General features: G+C 52.7%; 2 protein-coding genes across 2 annotated transcripts in view; both read right to left on the reverse strand.

The window, feature by feature from the left end:
* Positions 1-7985, reverse strand: part of LOC101656606 (keratin, type I cuticular Ha4) — a 27207-nt gene extending 19222 nt beyond the window's left edge. Inside the window, exons 1-2 of the mRNA XM_045299340.1 lie at positions 7964-7985; positions 3001-3276 (exon numbers count right to left, since the gene is read on the reverse strand). Coding sequence (XP_045155275.1) covers positions 3001-3276; positions 7964-7985 — 298 coding nt within the window. The remainder of the gene's footprint in view (positions 1-3000; positions 3277-7963) is intronic.
* Positions 7986-12862: 4877 nt separating this feature from the next.
* Positions 12863-13458, reverse strand: part of LOC115872852 (keratin, type I cuticular Ha7-like) — a 4178-nt gene continuing 3582 nt past the window's right edge. The window contains 3 exon segments of the mRNA XM_030888106.2: positions 12863-12959; positions 13363-13423; positions 13426-13453. Of these exon segments, the coding sequence (XP_030743966.2) occupies positions 12863-12959; positions 13363-13423; positions 13426-13453 (186 nt within the window).

Raw genomic sequence — 13458 nt, forward strand, 5'->3', positions numbered from 1 at the left:
CATCCGCACCTGAGCTGGGAACCACTGCTGCACATCCTGGCCGTTGGTCTCCACCACGGCCTCGGACTGGCCCCGCATCTCCCCCAGCACCCTGCTCAGGTCCACCGTGGGCTCCGTGTCCAGTTCTATCTGGAGCATGTCCCCCCGCTGGCCCCTCAGAAGGTTGACTTCCTGTGGGCATAAAAAGAGGATGTCCTATTCCTGAGACCCCCAGTGGCCTCCACCCAAAGCCTGGGCCTATTCTCTCTGTCATTTCCCTGGACTCCCCTGGAGAGGAGGCGCTGCCTGCACAAGCCCAGCAGCTCCAGAGGCTGTGGCTGGAAAGCAGCCTCCACATGGAGTGCCAAAGAAAGCCGATCTCAAAGGCCGGTGAGGCTTCCCCATGAGGCAGGGCCCCAAGAGACCCATCCTGAGCAAGAGAAAGCCTCCTTTCTCCATCCCAGAAAGTCTCAGCAAGTAGCACAGAGGCCCACCCACCTCCTCATGGTTCCTCTGAGACACAGTAGTTCCTCCTTCCGGGACTCCACCTGTACCCCCAGGTCGGCCTTGGTAAGGGTGAGGTCATCCAGCACCCTGCGCAGGCTACAGATGTCGCCTTCCCCCAGGTGGCAGAGTGAGCGCCCCGTCTCGTACCTTCAGCAGGACAGAGCATGGGGTTCCAGGTCAGGACACAAGAGCAGGAAGGCGTAGCAGCACACCACTGACAGCTGTCGTTCCACTGGCCTGCCCTTTCTCGGTCTAATTTCAAGTTGGTTTGTCCTGAGTGGTGGGCTCATCATCCGAAAAGCAAGAGGAGTCTCCCCATCGCTCAATACGAAGCCCCTAAGGTGAAGCAAAAAGATGGGGCAGGTACTGCAAAGACCAGGAGAGACAGGCCAGCGAGCCCCTGCCTTCTTGGACGGATGGCCCAAAAAGGGTGCCGCAGAGTAACCAGACAAGTGCCCACAGAGTGGGAGCAGCCCAGACCCTGCTCTTCCCTCCTGAGATGGACCCTGTGAATCTGAGATGAACCCTTCAAATCTCTCTGTGATTCAAAACCAAACTGGCACCATGCAAGATCAGAAAAGCCTTTCTGTGGCTCTAGAGGAGTGAGGCCCTGCAGAGAGACCACCCAGCAAGGTACCCCTGCGTGCTCCCAAGTCATACCCTTCTCAAATGGGATGAACTTTTGGGGTGCCCCCTGCCTCCATAATAGGCTGTGAAGCAGCGGTCCCGCGGGGGATTAGGAGCACACCAGCGTTGGCAGAACTCCAGGGCAGAAGCATCTCCATTTCCGGCAGCAGGGCTTAGGAGAGCATGAACTCAAGAAGGGAGACCCAGGTCTACCCCTGGTGGCATCCGGCAAGTCACTAAAGTGCTCAGAGGCTCCGTGTCCCCACCTGCAGCACGGGGATGTTCTCATCACCTGCCTGCCTCACAAGGTTGTTCTTGGAATAGACGCAATGGGGTGATGTGTTCTCAAACATGCTGTTCACAGCAGAGGGGAAGCGACTGGAACAGGGTTATTTCCAAGCCCTCGGCCTTCAGGCTCTCTGCCTCTCCTGTCTTATTAGGAGAGGGGGGTCCCGGACCATTGCATCTCTGATGCCAACTGCATCACAGGAGCGAAGAAGTCATGCTCCTCTCCCTCCCTGTCCACCCCAGCTCACTTGGGCCTGAAGTAATCTGCAGCCATTTGGGGGCATTGTCTATTTGCACCCCCAGCCTGTTGTTCTCGGATTTCACGCACAGGATCTGGAGAAAGAAGGCAGGCGTGGTGATTAACTACTCCCAGGACCGCCTCTTGCCTCAGGTCAGAGGAAGTACCCTTGACTAGAGTCCACTGGGATATCTCCTTGGACAAGGTAAAACCCTACAGCCAAACGCAATGCCAGCACCTTGATTCTGAGTCAGAGCAACTCCATAAGACAGGGTAGGGCTGCCCCTGGAGGTTTTCCGAGACTGGAACTCTTTAGGGGAGTAGAAAGTCTCGTGTTTCTTCCAAGGTGCAGCTGGGTGTTTCGAACTGCTGACCTTGCCGTTAGCAGCCCAACGTGCAACCAAAATGTAAGAGGTACTTGGGAAGTACAGGAAGAGGGATGTGCAGGAGGCTATGTGGTAAAGGGCAAAGGCATCGACCCTACTCGAAAAAGCGTAGCAAATGGAACTTGTAGCCAAGGCTTAGCTTTATGTTGCCAGGTGTGATGTTTAGCCCGAGAGCAACAAGCAGATCTGAAATCTAGGACAGAGAACAATGGACTGGTAATGATGCTTTCACTAGGTAGGGTCCATTCTAAGTAAGAAGTTCCTGACTCGCATCAGCCGACCTCTCCAAGGGTCTTCCCTGACGCTACAGCCAGTTTCCTCGGGCAGCTCTTCGGACATGTTGTCTTCCGGTCTTCAGCTAAGATGTAGGCTCTGAAGAAGATTGCATCGGTCATCCTGGGGGTCAGCTCCTCGAGGCCATCCGAAAGTACGCAGGCCCAGGACTCTGCTGACCCCATTTCCTGCACGTGAAATCCAGTTGCTTTCATGAAACTGCAGCTAGCATACTGCTCAGGAATGGCGAGTTCTGACACCCGCGAAGCATGAGCTCAGAACACTGGGGAATTGGACTCTCCAGCTCTTTTACATATTCTCATTCCCATTCGTGCGAGAGACTCTCTTCCGTAATCAATAAGACATTTCTGCTGTGGCTGTTTCCACTACTCATTGAGGTGCTGAACTCCTGCCATGAGAGTCAGCAGATGGTGAAGAAGGTAGGCTTTGCAGGGCAGGCCGTCTCTGCCACGACTCAGCTCTGCCTATGTAGCGCAAGAGCAGCCACCGACAACAGGTAAATGAGCGAGAGTAGCTGTGTGCCAAAAAAGCTTTATTCATGAAATCGGGCAGCAGACTGGGCCATCGGTTCTAGATCCCTGACCTAGAGCACCACAAGCCTCACCTTCTGCTGGAACCCCTCGATGCCCCAGAAGTAGGACTGGCAGTCCGGGCACACTGAGGATGCATGGCATTTGCTAGTCTCTCGAATCTTGGTCTCCAGCTCCGCGTTCTCCCGCTCCAGCTGCCGCTCCTTCTCCAGGTAGCTGGCCAGCCGGTCGTTCGGGAACTGCATGGTCTCCTTCTCATGGCGGTTCAGGGTGCCTTCACTGGAGAGCCCACAGCTCCCAAGGTTGACGGGCATATGGCAGGTCCCTGACAAGGAGCAAGCAGCCTTGCAGCTGGGGGGCAGGCAGAGGCTGGGCCTGCCCAGAGGAGTTGAGCCCACATGCACTCGGTTGGTGTGAGCCAGGCCGGCTGAGAGGCATGGGGAGGCAGCCGTGGCCTTTGAAGCCTGCCCACTGAGACAGGAGCTGTAGCAGTTAGGGGCCACAGTGCTAGAAGTCTAGACTCCAGTTTTGCCCGGGATTGGGCTGCCTGGAGACTGAAACCTTCCTTCTCCCCTGGCCCTTTTATATCCTGGTAGTGGGTGTTGGTGCAAGAAAACTGGCATGTTCCTCATTGATATTTATGTTGATTGTTATACAATCACTCTATTAGTCAGTGATTCTTTCTCTCCCATAAAGGATTAATGAGCTCATGAAAGCACCTTTAACCTGTGCAGGATGCTTCCCAGCACGGACGGATCCTAGGAAACAGACCGTGGGATCTTCTTCCACTTGCCCACATCGACAGCTGTAAATTCCTTCCCCTTCTCTCAGCTTGTGGGAGAAAGGTGAGACATTTCTCCTCCTAGAAAGATGCCTAGCCACAGAAACCCTCAGGAATATTTCTCCTCTCTCCTTGCAGGGTCACTGTGAGTCAGAATGAACTCGATGACAATGAGTTTACGTCATGGTCTTTCTCTCCGTCTCTATGTGTGCAGTAAACAGGAACCAGCAACTCTTAAAATGTCCTCAAAGTTTCCCTGCTGTCTTTTCCTAGCCCCAGAATGTCCCCGTTGATACAAAGCCTAAAATAGTAGTTCATCTGGCACTTGGAAGAAAGAGCATGTCCACCACTCAGTTTGATTCAGCAGGTATTTTCGGGTGTCCTCAGCACAATCACTGACCTAGGCTTGCTTGCAGGAGGGGATGTGAAGGGCTGGCTATGTTTTAATCAGAGGGATAAGAAGGTAAATGGTCCTGATATCTGAAAGGCACGAGGAGTGGGTATAAAAGAGAATGGTGAGGTCAAGGGCGAAAGTAGAAAGCACCTTGAGACCCAAGGGGAAAAAAGATTTCTTGGGGAAGAGGCCATTTAAAATATCTTTTGAAAAACATTCCCATGTCAAGTTGAGAGAGAGGCTCTCTCTCACAGAGACAAATAAACACACTGAGAGAACAGAAGCACGCTTGTTTGGGAAATGGTAAATCGTCTAGTTTTGTTGCCCTTATGATGAAGACCTCAAGGTCAACAATAGAACCTGTGTTGGGTCCAGGACGTGGGAAGCCTTGAATGCCAACCCCTCAGCCACATCTCGTCTTCCTGTAAAAGCAACTCAAGATAGGGATCTGGCCCCTGGAAGCCACTGTTCCTCGGCTATGAAGAAAATATCCAGCCAGGTTCCTCTTGGCAGAAAGCAGCAGGAGAGAAATAGAAGGTCCCTTTGTAAATGTCACAGGAAAACAAAGCGGGAGCCATGAAAAGAAAAGCCTCATTTCCAAATTGATTTTGGTGTTTGGAAACTAACACAGTTTGAAATAATGCAGGGGCCAAACTCAGGGGAGAACTTTAAAAAGTACTTGATACTGAGTTACAAACAAAAACATAACCCGTCAAATTTATTTTAGCATCCAAGACGATCCGTGTGCAAATGTGGAACAGCTGAACAATTGTGGAAGGGGCGGGAAGCTAATGAGTGAAATGAGCCACTTGTGATTGTCCACACAGTGAAATGTGGGCTAATCAAGGCGAGCAGTGATTAATAGTCTATGATGTCTGTTCTCAGGAGCCTCCCTGTCCTTTCCAGGCAGCTGTCCTGGCTAGACCCTGACCCTCTCACCAGACCAAGTCCCTCCTCACCTCGTTTACAGAAGATACATGCACAAGAGCTTTGATCCTCTTGTTTCGAACTGTTCTTTGAAATGAACCTCCTTTAATTGTCTACTTTACTTGGGAGACTCCAGATGAAAATTTAAATTTCCTTAATCTTCAAACATAGTCAGTGCATCTGGAAGCTTCATCGTCCCCTCTAGTCCTCAACCAGGCAAGCCAATGGCCACTTGTTCAGTGAGCCCTAGAAATGGGCAGGGAGCCTGCTTTGAGACCACGCTGACACGACTTTGACCTTATTCTTAAGATAGATAAATGAAGGAGGGTGCTTGAAGTAGTAATGCATGTTTTATTTGGTCTTAAGGTAGAGAATTGTCAAGCCGGAAGGGATCTCAAAAGCTTCCCTTCCGTCTACCATCCTTCAGGATGGCCCATTCCACCGCTGGTCAACTTGGGCTCCATGCTTCATAGTTCACCACCGGGCTTTGTACAAGACGAGAGTCCAGAACAAAATAGCCGGGGTACTACACAGGAGACTGGAAGACAGTTCTTAATACAAATCCAAAATTTACTTCTCTGGGCCTTCTACCTACTGCTTTTGTTTGTTCTTCCATTCACGCCTTCACCTAATAGCTCTTGAACACCTACTGTGTGCCAGGAAGGTGCCAGGGCTGGACACGGGTGAGACTTCCATGACGAACTCAGAGTTTGCTGTTTAATTGATTCATAACTGTACTTTTCTAGTTCTATCCCTGGTGTCCAATCATTGCGCGGCATTGAATCGAAGGTACACTTTCCATTCTTTGTGGGAAGATGTAAGATTTCTTACTCCTGGTTCCTTCCATCCCCCTTCCTTTACTGTGGTTCTAAGTCCCTTCCCAATCCCGGACACAGTCCTTTGGTTACACTGAGCCTCCATGGGAGGGACAGAATGAGGGGGTGACCTAGAATGGGATTGCTGCTTAATTTGGCTTAAGAAGTTGCCAGTCGGTGGGCCAGTGAGCCTTCTTACCCAGGACTCTTGCGTGAACGATGCTGGAGCTGCCAGCTGCTCAGCTATAATAACTAGTCATGCAGCCAGCCACCATCTGGTCCCATATACCATCAACAAGACACATGGGGTGATTTCCCCCATACTATTCTGTACACAGATACATGGACTATTCACCAAGTCACGGCTCACCAGCATCAATGGCCTGTTCTCAGTGCCCTACTCCAAATGAGCAAGCATCCACTGAGCTCCTGCTGGAACAAAGTCAGTCTCTGATTCCATGAGTCTTGGGTCAGGCCTGATGGTCTACATTTCTGGAAAGTCCCCAGGTGGTGTGCTGGTCTGGACGTTGCAAACAGAATCAGCACTTTGCAGCACCAGCAGCGCTGTGTCATGGCTGTCAGTTTACACGTGAACAGAACCCAGGGTGGCAAATGGTCTTCTTTAAGAGGTCAAGAGGAGCCAATGTTTTCATGACCTCGTTCCAAAATAAGTTCGATGCCGTTTCTTCAGTGCAGCAAGCAAGTTCTGTTTGTCTTCCTAGCACACGCTCCTGCACGGAGGTCTGTCTTAGGAGAAAATCTAGGATGGAAGAAGGGAGTGTTGAAAAAGGTCACCTGTCCCGGGTGGCTTCGTATGCCGGTGGTTAAGGGCCACTCCTTGGGAGGAACAAGGCTTGTGGAGGACAAATACAGGTCAAGGGAACTAATTTTTTTAAATTTTATTATGAATGATGTGAAGGTTTATAGCGCAGATCATTGGTCTTACATTCAACAATTCGTCCACATTTTGTTTCAAGCCATCCACTGCAATTCCGCACCCCCATGCACCATCACGCATCCCTCTTCCTCCTTGAGCTTCTTTGTTGTGCTCCCCCTGCCCCCCTAAGCCTCTGTCCTTTGTCCTCGGGTCCATGCCGCCCTTTGGATCTTAAATGGTCGACAACCCTAACTCGGGAGAGCTTGAGGGGGGTGGGGGGAGTGTTCCCTTCAAGACCTAAAGGGTGACTAAATGCTATAGTCTGAACAGCTCACTGTCAGCTGGGAATATTTCTTATAAGTTAGCTTGCAGTATTTCTCCTCGAGAGAGAGACGTAGCTGTGCGCACCGTCACTCAAGCCTTATTGGTGTCACTAGGCACCACCACGGGCTGTTGCCAGTGCTGTTAGATGCCATCAAGTTAGTTCCAATTCTATGGACAACAGAAGAAACCACTGCCCTGCCCCGGACCGTCCTCCTCACTGCTGTGTTTGAGCCTGTGTGAGTCTGGGTCCTTGAGAGAAACAAATCCACAGAAACTCATATGCATAAGAGAGAGTTTTATAGAAAGGGTAAGTGCACATCAAGAAAACATCCCAGCCCAGTGCTGCCCAAGCCCACAAGTCCAACATTAACCCATATGTCTGACACCAATCCACAAAGTCCTCCTCCATCTCACAAAACACACACAATGATGCCAACTGCAGGAGGAAAGCCGAGTCAGTGAACGTGTAAGCATCTCAGCGCTGGCAGGGGTCTCCACACGGCTGCTCCAGCACCCAGGGCAGCATCGGGGTAGGTCCATGTGGCTTCTCCTCGGGGATGTCTTGCAGGAAATGAGCCTTGCCAGCTGAAGCAGGGAACTGGCTAAGGCAGCTGCACCCTGGTCCAACCATCAGAAAGCAAGAGACCCGAGAACTAGAAAGGCGAGACTCACTGAGCCATTTATCCCTCCGCCCTTCAATTAACCCCACATGTGTTTATCGGACAGGTTGGCACAATAAACTAACTACCTCAGAGCCCATTGGAGCAGATGCTGTGTCCATCCAGCTGGTGGGGGATGTTCCTCTCCTGCACTGACTTTCTGTCTTGCCAAGCCTGATGTCCCTTTCCAAGGACCGGTCCGTCCTGATAACATAGCCAAAGTACGTGACACAAAGCCTCCCTATCCTCACTTCTAAGGAGCATTCTGGCCGAGCTTTCTCCAAAAGCAGATCTGTGCGTTCTTTGGGCAGCCCGCGCTACTTTCCCTGCTCCTCACCTGCGTCGTAATGCGAGCACATCGGTTCTGCTGCGGGCTTCCTTAGTCAGTGTCCACTTTCCTCAAGGATTGTGATTGACATATAGTCGTCTCGTTTCACCCTCATAACCACACTGCAAGGTAGGATTTGGACTGCTATGTAGCATACAGTGAAGGAAGCTCCGTGCAGTTAAGGGAATTGATGAGTTTGTAGCGCTAGGACATGCAGTCCTTGAAATACTCCCTCGGGTCTTCCTGACCCTCAGACCTAAACTCTTTTTATTCTGCCATACAGCCACAAGATCGTGGAGGCCAGACTGAGCACTCAGGCAAGGCCCCAGATACCCGCCCTTATCGGCAGGTGTTCTCCTTCCTGCTCTGGGTCTTGTGCTCAGCTACAGACCTAGAAACCAGCAGGGGTTTCCTGCTGCACTGACTTTCCTGGAGGCCCCTGGAGGTTTTGGAGACCGGGGAGATGACCAAATAACAGTTGGGGGGAAATTCATCTAGGCTTCACTATGCACCTGGGGCGGGAACTTTGACTCTCCATTTCGTATCTTCTCTGGCACAAAATGCATAGTCTAGCCCCTGCGCTAAGGGAGCCCAGGTGACATAGTACAGTATGTGTTGGGCTGTTCACTGAGAGGTCAGCATTTCGAAACCACCAGCCACTCCAAGGAAAAAAGAGGAGGCTTTATACGCCCGTCGCTTCAGCCTCAGAAGCCCACAGGGTCCCTTCGACCCCGTCCTATAGGGTCACTGTGAAGCAGAGTCAACTTGACGGCAGTGCAGGTGATATACACGTAACAGCCGTTACAAGAAGACCCACAGAACCGGCGCTGTGTCCAGGCAGAGCCTGGAGGCAGAAGGTGCCTCACAACCACCTTGGCAGAGGGAGATGGAATCTAAACCAGCCGTCTGAATGCCAATGGCAAGGCGAGAATGGAGGAGGGGCTGTTTCAAAAGGACTCTTCCAGACTGGATGCGTTGCTGGATTTGAGGGTCCAAGGAAGAAGAGAAAGCAAAAGTGGCCCCGAGGTCTCTGCTGGGTCCCTGGGAGAATAGCCTCGGATGAAGGGAAATTGGGAAGTCGAGAGAAAAGCCTGGCTGGGGCGGGGGTGGGGGTGGGGGTGGGGGGTGAAGCTGAGTCCATGTTTGGAGATAAATGTGAGCGTGAACTGTAACTAACTGGGACTGTCCACTAGGGCTCAGAGGAGAAGGACCAGAGCCAGCCACGAGCAACCTGGATAGCCAGCACTCACTGAGAACGCCCCTCGGACATAAGATTTCGTACACTCAATTGGCTGGTGAAGCCAGCTGCTTTAGTCCTGGGGCTCCTAGCTGAGTAAGAACAGTGATGGTCCCTGGGAGGACCCCCTTCCAATCTCCCGGAGGGTAGAGGATGTTTGAAATCACCAACGCAGGTGACAGGAGAGAGACTTCAATGAGGAGGGGTGTCAGCTGACAGCAAACATATTCTGTGTGACAAAGGAGCTGTCTTTTAAACACCATGAAATGGGTTTGGTATTTCTGTTTTTTAAAAGCTAAAACAACATTGAATGAGCAGGTGGAGGGGGGTCTTTATTCAGTGGTAGGGCATGGCGTCTTTGTTTTTGTTTTTCTTAAGCTTGAGAAGTAGTGGGACCTCTGGGGGGGGGTGGGGGGACTGGGTCACAACAAGCTGAGCGTGTGGAGGGGTCATCCGAGGGACAATCTGCTCCAGTCCTTGGCCAGGAAGACAAAAGGAAGAGACTGAGGGAGGACTGGGGGCCATGCTCAGTCAGCCCATCTCGAAGCCCGCCACACGACAAATGGGGTCCTAATAAAAATGCTCCTGTGCTGGAGTGGGGGGAGCAGATGTGTGAGCCCTTTCCCAGAGCTCTGTCGAAGCTGGGGGCAGGCAGACCACCCTGGCTGCTTCCGGCCGTGCTGGGTTTGGTAGAAATGGCCTTTGCCGTCAGAAGCAGGGCCTGAGAGGAGGGGATCCTGCAGCCACGAGGCATGGAGTAGAAGGAAGCGCACGCATCAGCCCACTGGCCACGCAGGGCTGGTAAAACTGAGCATTCATGGGCTTAGCAGTTGGCTCCAACCTGTATCTGATCGTGCGCTGAGGGAGCAAACGTCTCCAGAGGCGGGAAAGGATGTTGTCGTGAGTTGCCATCCGGTGGGCGCCATCTCACGGCAACCTGGGGCAGAGCAGAAGGGAAGGCTGCCCAGTCCCGCACCACCTTCACGGCCCTCCGTGCATCTGAGGCCACTTCAGTGGCCTGTGGTATCCAGACTCACCACCAACCCGTCTCACCGAGGGTTTCTGCGCTTTTTCGGACCCTCTGCTTTACCGACCGGGATACATTCTCCTAGCAGCCGCCCTCTCCTGGGGAAGTCTCGCCCTTCTTCCTTCCGAGCAGCAGTCTGACCGGGCATCACCCAAGGCTGGTTTCCTTGTTGTTCTCGCAGGCCATGAATAGTGTCTTCCAATCGTCTTCGCCTGAGAGTCACCCAGACATACCCAGACTGAAATCACCGTGGCCAAAGCCAAACTAGATCAGACTGAGAGATGGCATCTAGAGCCCCCATCGGGCAGCACCACGCAGGGAGATCAGAGAGAGGATCGTGTGTGCAGAAATAGTCTGGGAGAAAAGTCGCCTGTCAGAGGAAGGGAGATCTGCTTGGCATCTGGGGCCGGAGGGAGCCCTGAACATCAGGCTGCAAAAGCAGATATGGGTAAAATTGTGACATCCAACTTCCTTGAGCCAAGCTGTGTGGCTCCCGAAAGCCTCTTCCGAATTCAGTCTCTTCCCTGTGTCTCCGTGGCCGTTCCTGCCATCCCAATGGACACGGAGTCCCAGTTCAGAGTTCAATACGGCATAACCTTGCAGGCAACGTGGAGACATGCCACGTCTTCACGACACTGTCACGTGAAGGGTGATGGCTACTCCTTCAAGCACACATCTTGTTGTCGTGGTTTTGGTTTGGTTTGGAGTTTGCATTTGTTTGTTTGCTTGCTTGTTAGCGGAAGCCCACAAGCATCCACTAGAGAGATACCCTTGTCTTCTGATGGCCCAGAGGATGGCTTTGGGGGTTCAGTGAGGCCACTTAGAATGAGGAAGAGAACGTCAATAACATCAGTAGATGGTTTTCATCACCACTTCAAAGTGGACCGGTCACCAACAGGGGGTCCTATGGCCCCTGAGGCTGCTAATGGTCCTGCTACCACCTCTTGGTTTCTTCTTTCCTTCCAAGGAGGAAAGCCTTTTGCCTGTCCCCGTCCCTGTCTCTGCTGAAGCCCAAATAACCCATTCCTGCTGAGCAGTTTCCTTCTACGAGAAATGGCAGATTGGGTAGCAGAGATGCGATTTGGACCTACGTCTATCTGACTTCAGGGCCAGCCTTTCTCCAACTCTCTGTGCTGCTGCAAAGAAGGGCCAATCCCACACTGGCCTTGGCGCCAGGGTTCCCAGACAAGCTGAAACTTGAGCGTCTCCTTCTGAGACCCGAGCATGCTCCCTCAGGACTTGCTAAAAGCTCGACCAGCTGGAACGGCAAGAAAAGCATCTCAGCCTCTCTGCTCCTAATCCCCATCTGCTTGTCCGCCACATCTGGGTGCTCCTCATCCCCATCTGCTTGTCTGCCACATCTGGGTGCTCCTCATCCCCATCTGCTTGTCTGCCACATCTGGGTGCTCCTCATCCCCATCTGCTTGTCTGCCCCATCTGGGGTCAGAGCCAGGTTCCCAAGGCAGGAGGGGATCTGGAGTCCTCTGCCGGCCACTGCGATCTTCTGCACCAGCCCTTCAGAACAGACAAGCCCATGTCCAGGGACCTCTACCAGTCTCTGGGGACAGCCACCCTCAGGAAATGGGCCAAGACCAAGGCAGCTGTCCCCAGCGTGGGCCTCCGTGTCGAAGGGCAGGGGGGGAATCATGCTTCTGCTGCAGGGTCCAATTTGCATGAGAGGGGAAAAAAACAAAAACCTAGCACATTGGCTAAGGCAGCTTTCAACATGCCCTCCCGTTGACTAGGCTGCAAATCGACAGCACACGACTGTGCTCTCAGGACACTAAGGGCCAGAGATGCCAAGCCCACCGTAGGGACATGTTTGTTCTGAGCTGTTTGGAAGGAATGTAAACTTGGCACCCGGCACGGTTCCCTTTCACCAGATCTGTGGGGATAGGCAAGGGACCGGAAGCCAGGAAAGGACCTGCAGGTGAGGGTGAGGCTGAAGGGCGCTGAGAGTTCCTGGGAGCAACATGACAGGGCCGGGGACACGGCCATCTTCCCTACACACACACACACACACACACACACACCACACACCAGGAGGCGGTTCCTTGGTCCAGGAAGATGCTTTATTGAGAACTGAACACAGGAGCTAAACTGCACTTTAAAGGATTCGAAAGCCCTGGAGAAGAAGGAAACCCCAGAAGAGGTGCAGCCATACAATGACGGGCAGCGCTTCCGTGAAAGACGATTGCACCATTGCAAGGAAATACAATGTAAGCCACTGTGTAGAGGAATCTGCTCCTCTTGGCGATTGGCTTGCTGACAGTGAGTTCGGGATTTTGGGGGGTTTAGCGGGGCTCCTCTTTGACTCATGGACAGCCTATAGGGCAGCGTAGACCTGCCCCTGTGTGTCCGAGATTGTAACTCTTTGCAGGAAGAGAACGCATCAAGTCATCTTTTTTGCCCCTCACGCAGCTGGTGCTCTTGAACTACAGACTTGGTGCTCATAACCCAGCACATAACCACTGTGCCACCAGAACGGACTTGCTGTGTTTGGGGGGTGGTGTGGGTCTGGCTTCTCGTTGAGTTAACGAAGATGCCTCCCAAGGTGTTTCTGAAAGAAGACTAAGCAAGGTGAGGGAGGGCCACGCTGGCCCCAGTGCAAGCAGCCTTCACCTCGTGCATCAAAGTCAGACCTTCAGCACCGGTGCCCGATGCTGGCTCCACCGGCGATGGGGCCAGAGCTGGGGCAAAGGCTGTGGGATTTAGGTGTGGAGCAGGGATTACAGGGGAGCCTGCAGAGAGAAAAGAGGGGAAGAGTTAAACAGGGGGAATAAAAAGACAAAGACGCACCGGCAAAGGATAGAACAAAGGTCATTCCGAAAGGCAGAGAACAAATCTGCAAATGAGTCACCAGCCCAGCTCCTTGGAAGCCACATGAGCAGTCCACTTCGACTCCCCTCCGTGTCCTTCTGCGTCCCAGAGCCAACATAGGGACCTGACCATCAAATTATATAGCGCTCTATCAGCAATGTGATCTGCACAGAGCAGGCACCGTGCATCACTCACGCAGCAAGAGCACCCCGCGAGGTTGCTTTGGGCAAGGCGTTCTCCTTCCACAAGCTCTTCAGTTACCGCAGAGGAAAAACCTGAAAATCAGGTCTACGGCTTGCCCAGCCATCGCCAAGTCACACGTACTTGCCCTCCTCGCTCTCCAGCAGGCCCCGGTACGTGTTGATCTCGCCCTCCAGCCGGGCCGCACGTCCAGCAGCACCTGGTACTCCTGGTTCTGCC

This window comes from Echinops telfairi, unplaced genomic scaffold, assembly GCF_000313985.2.
Source record: "Echinops telfairi isolate 266 unplaced genomic scaffold, ASM31398v2 ScPeMD7_7458;HRSCAF=8496, whole genome shotgun sequence".
NCBI classification, from domain to species: domain Eukaryota; kingdom Metazoa; phylum Chordata; class Mammalia; order Afrosoricida; family Tenrecidae; genus Echinops; species Echinops telfairi.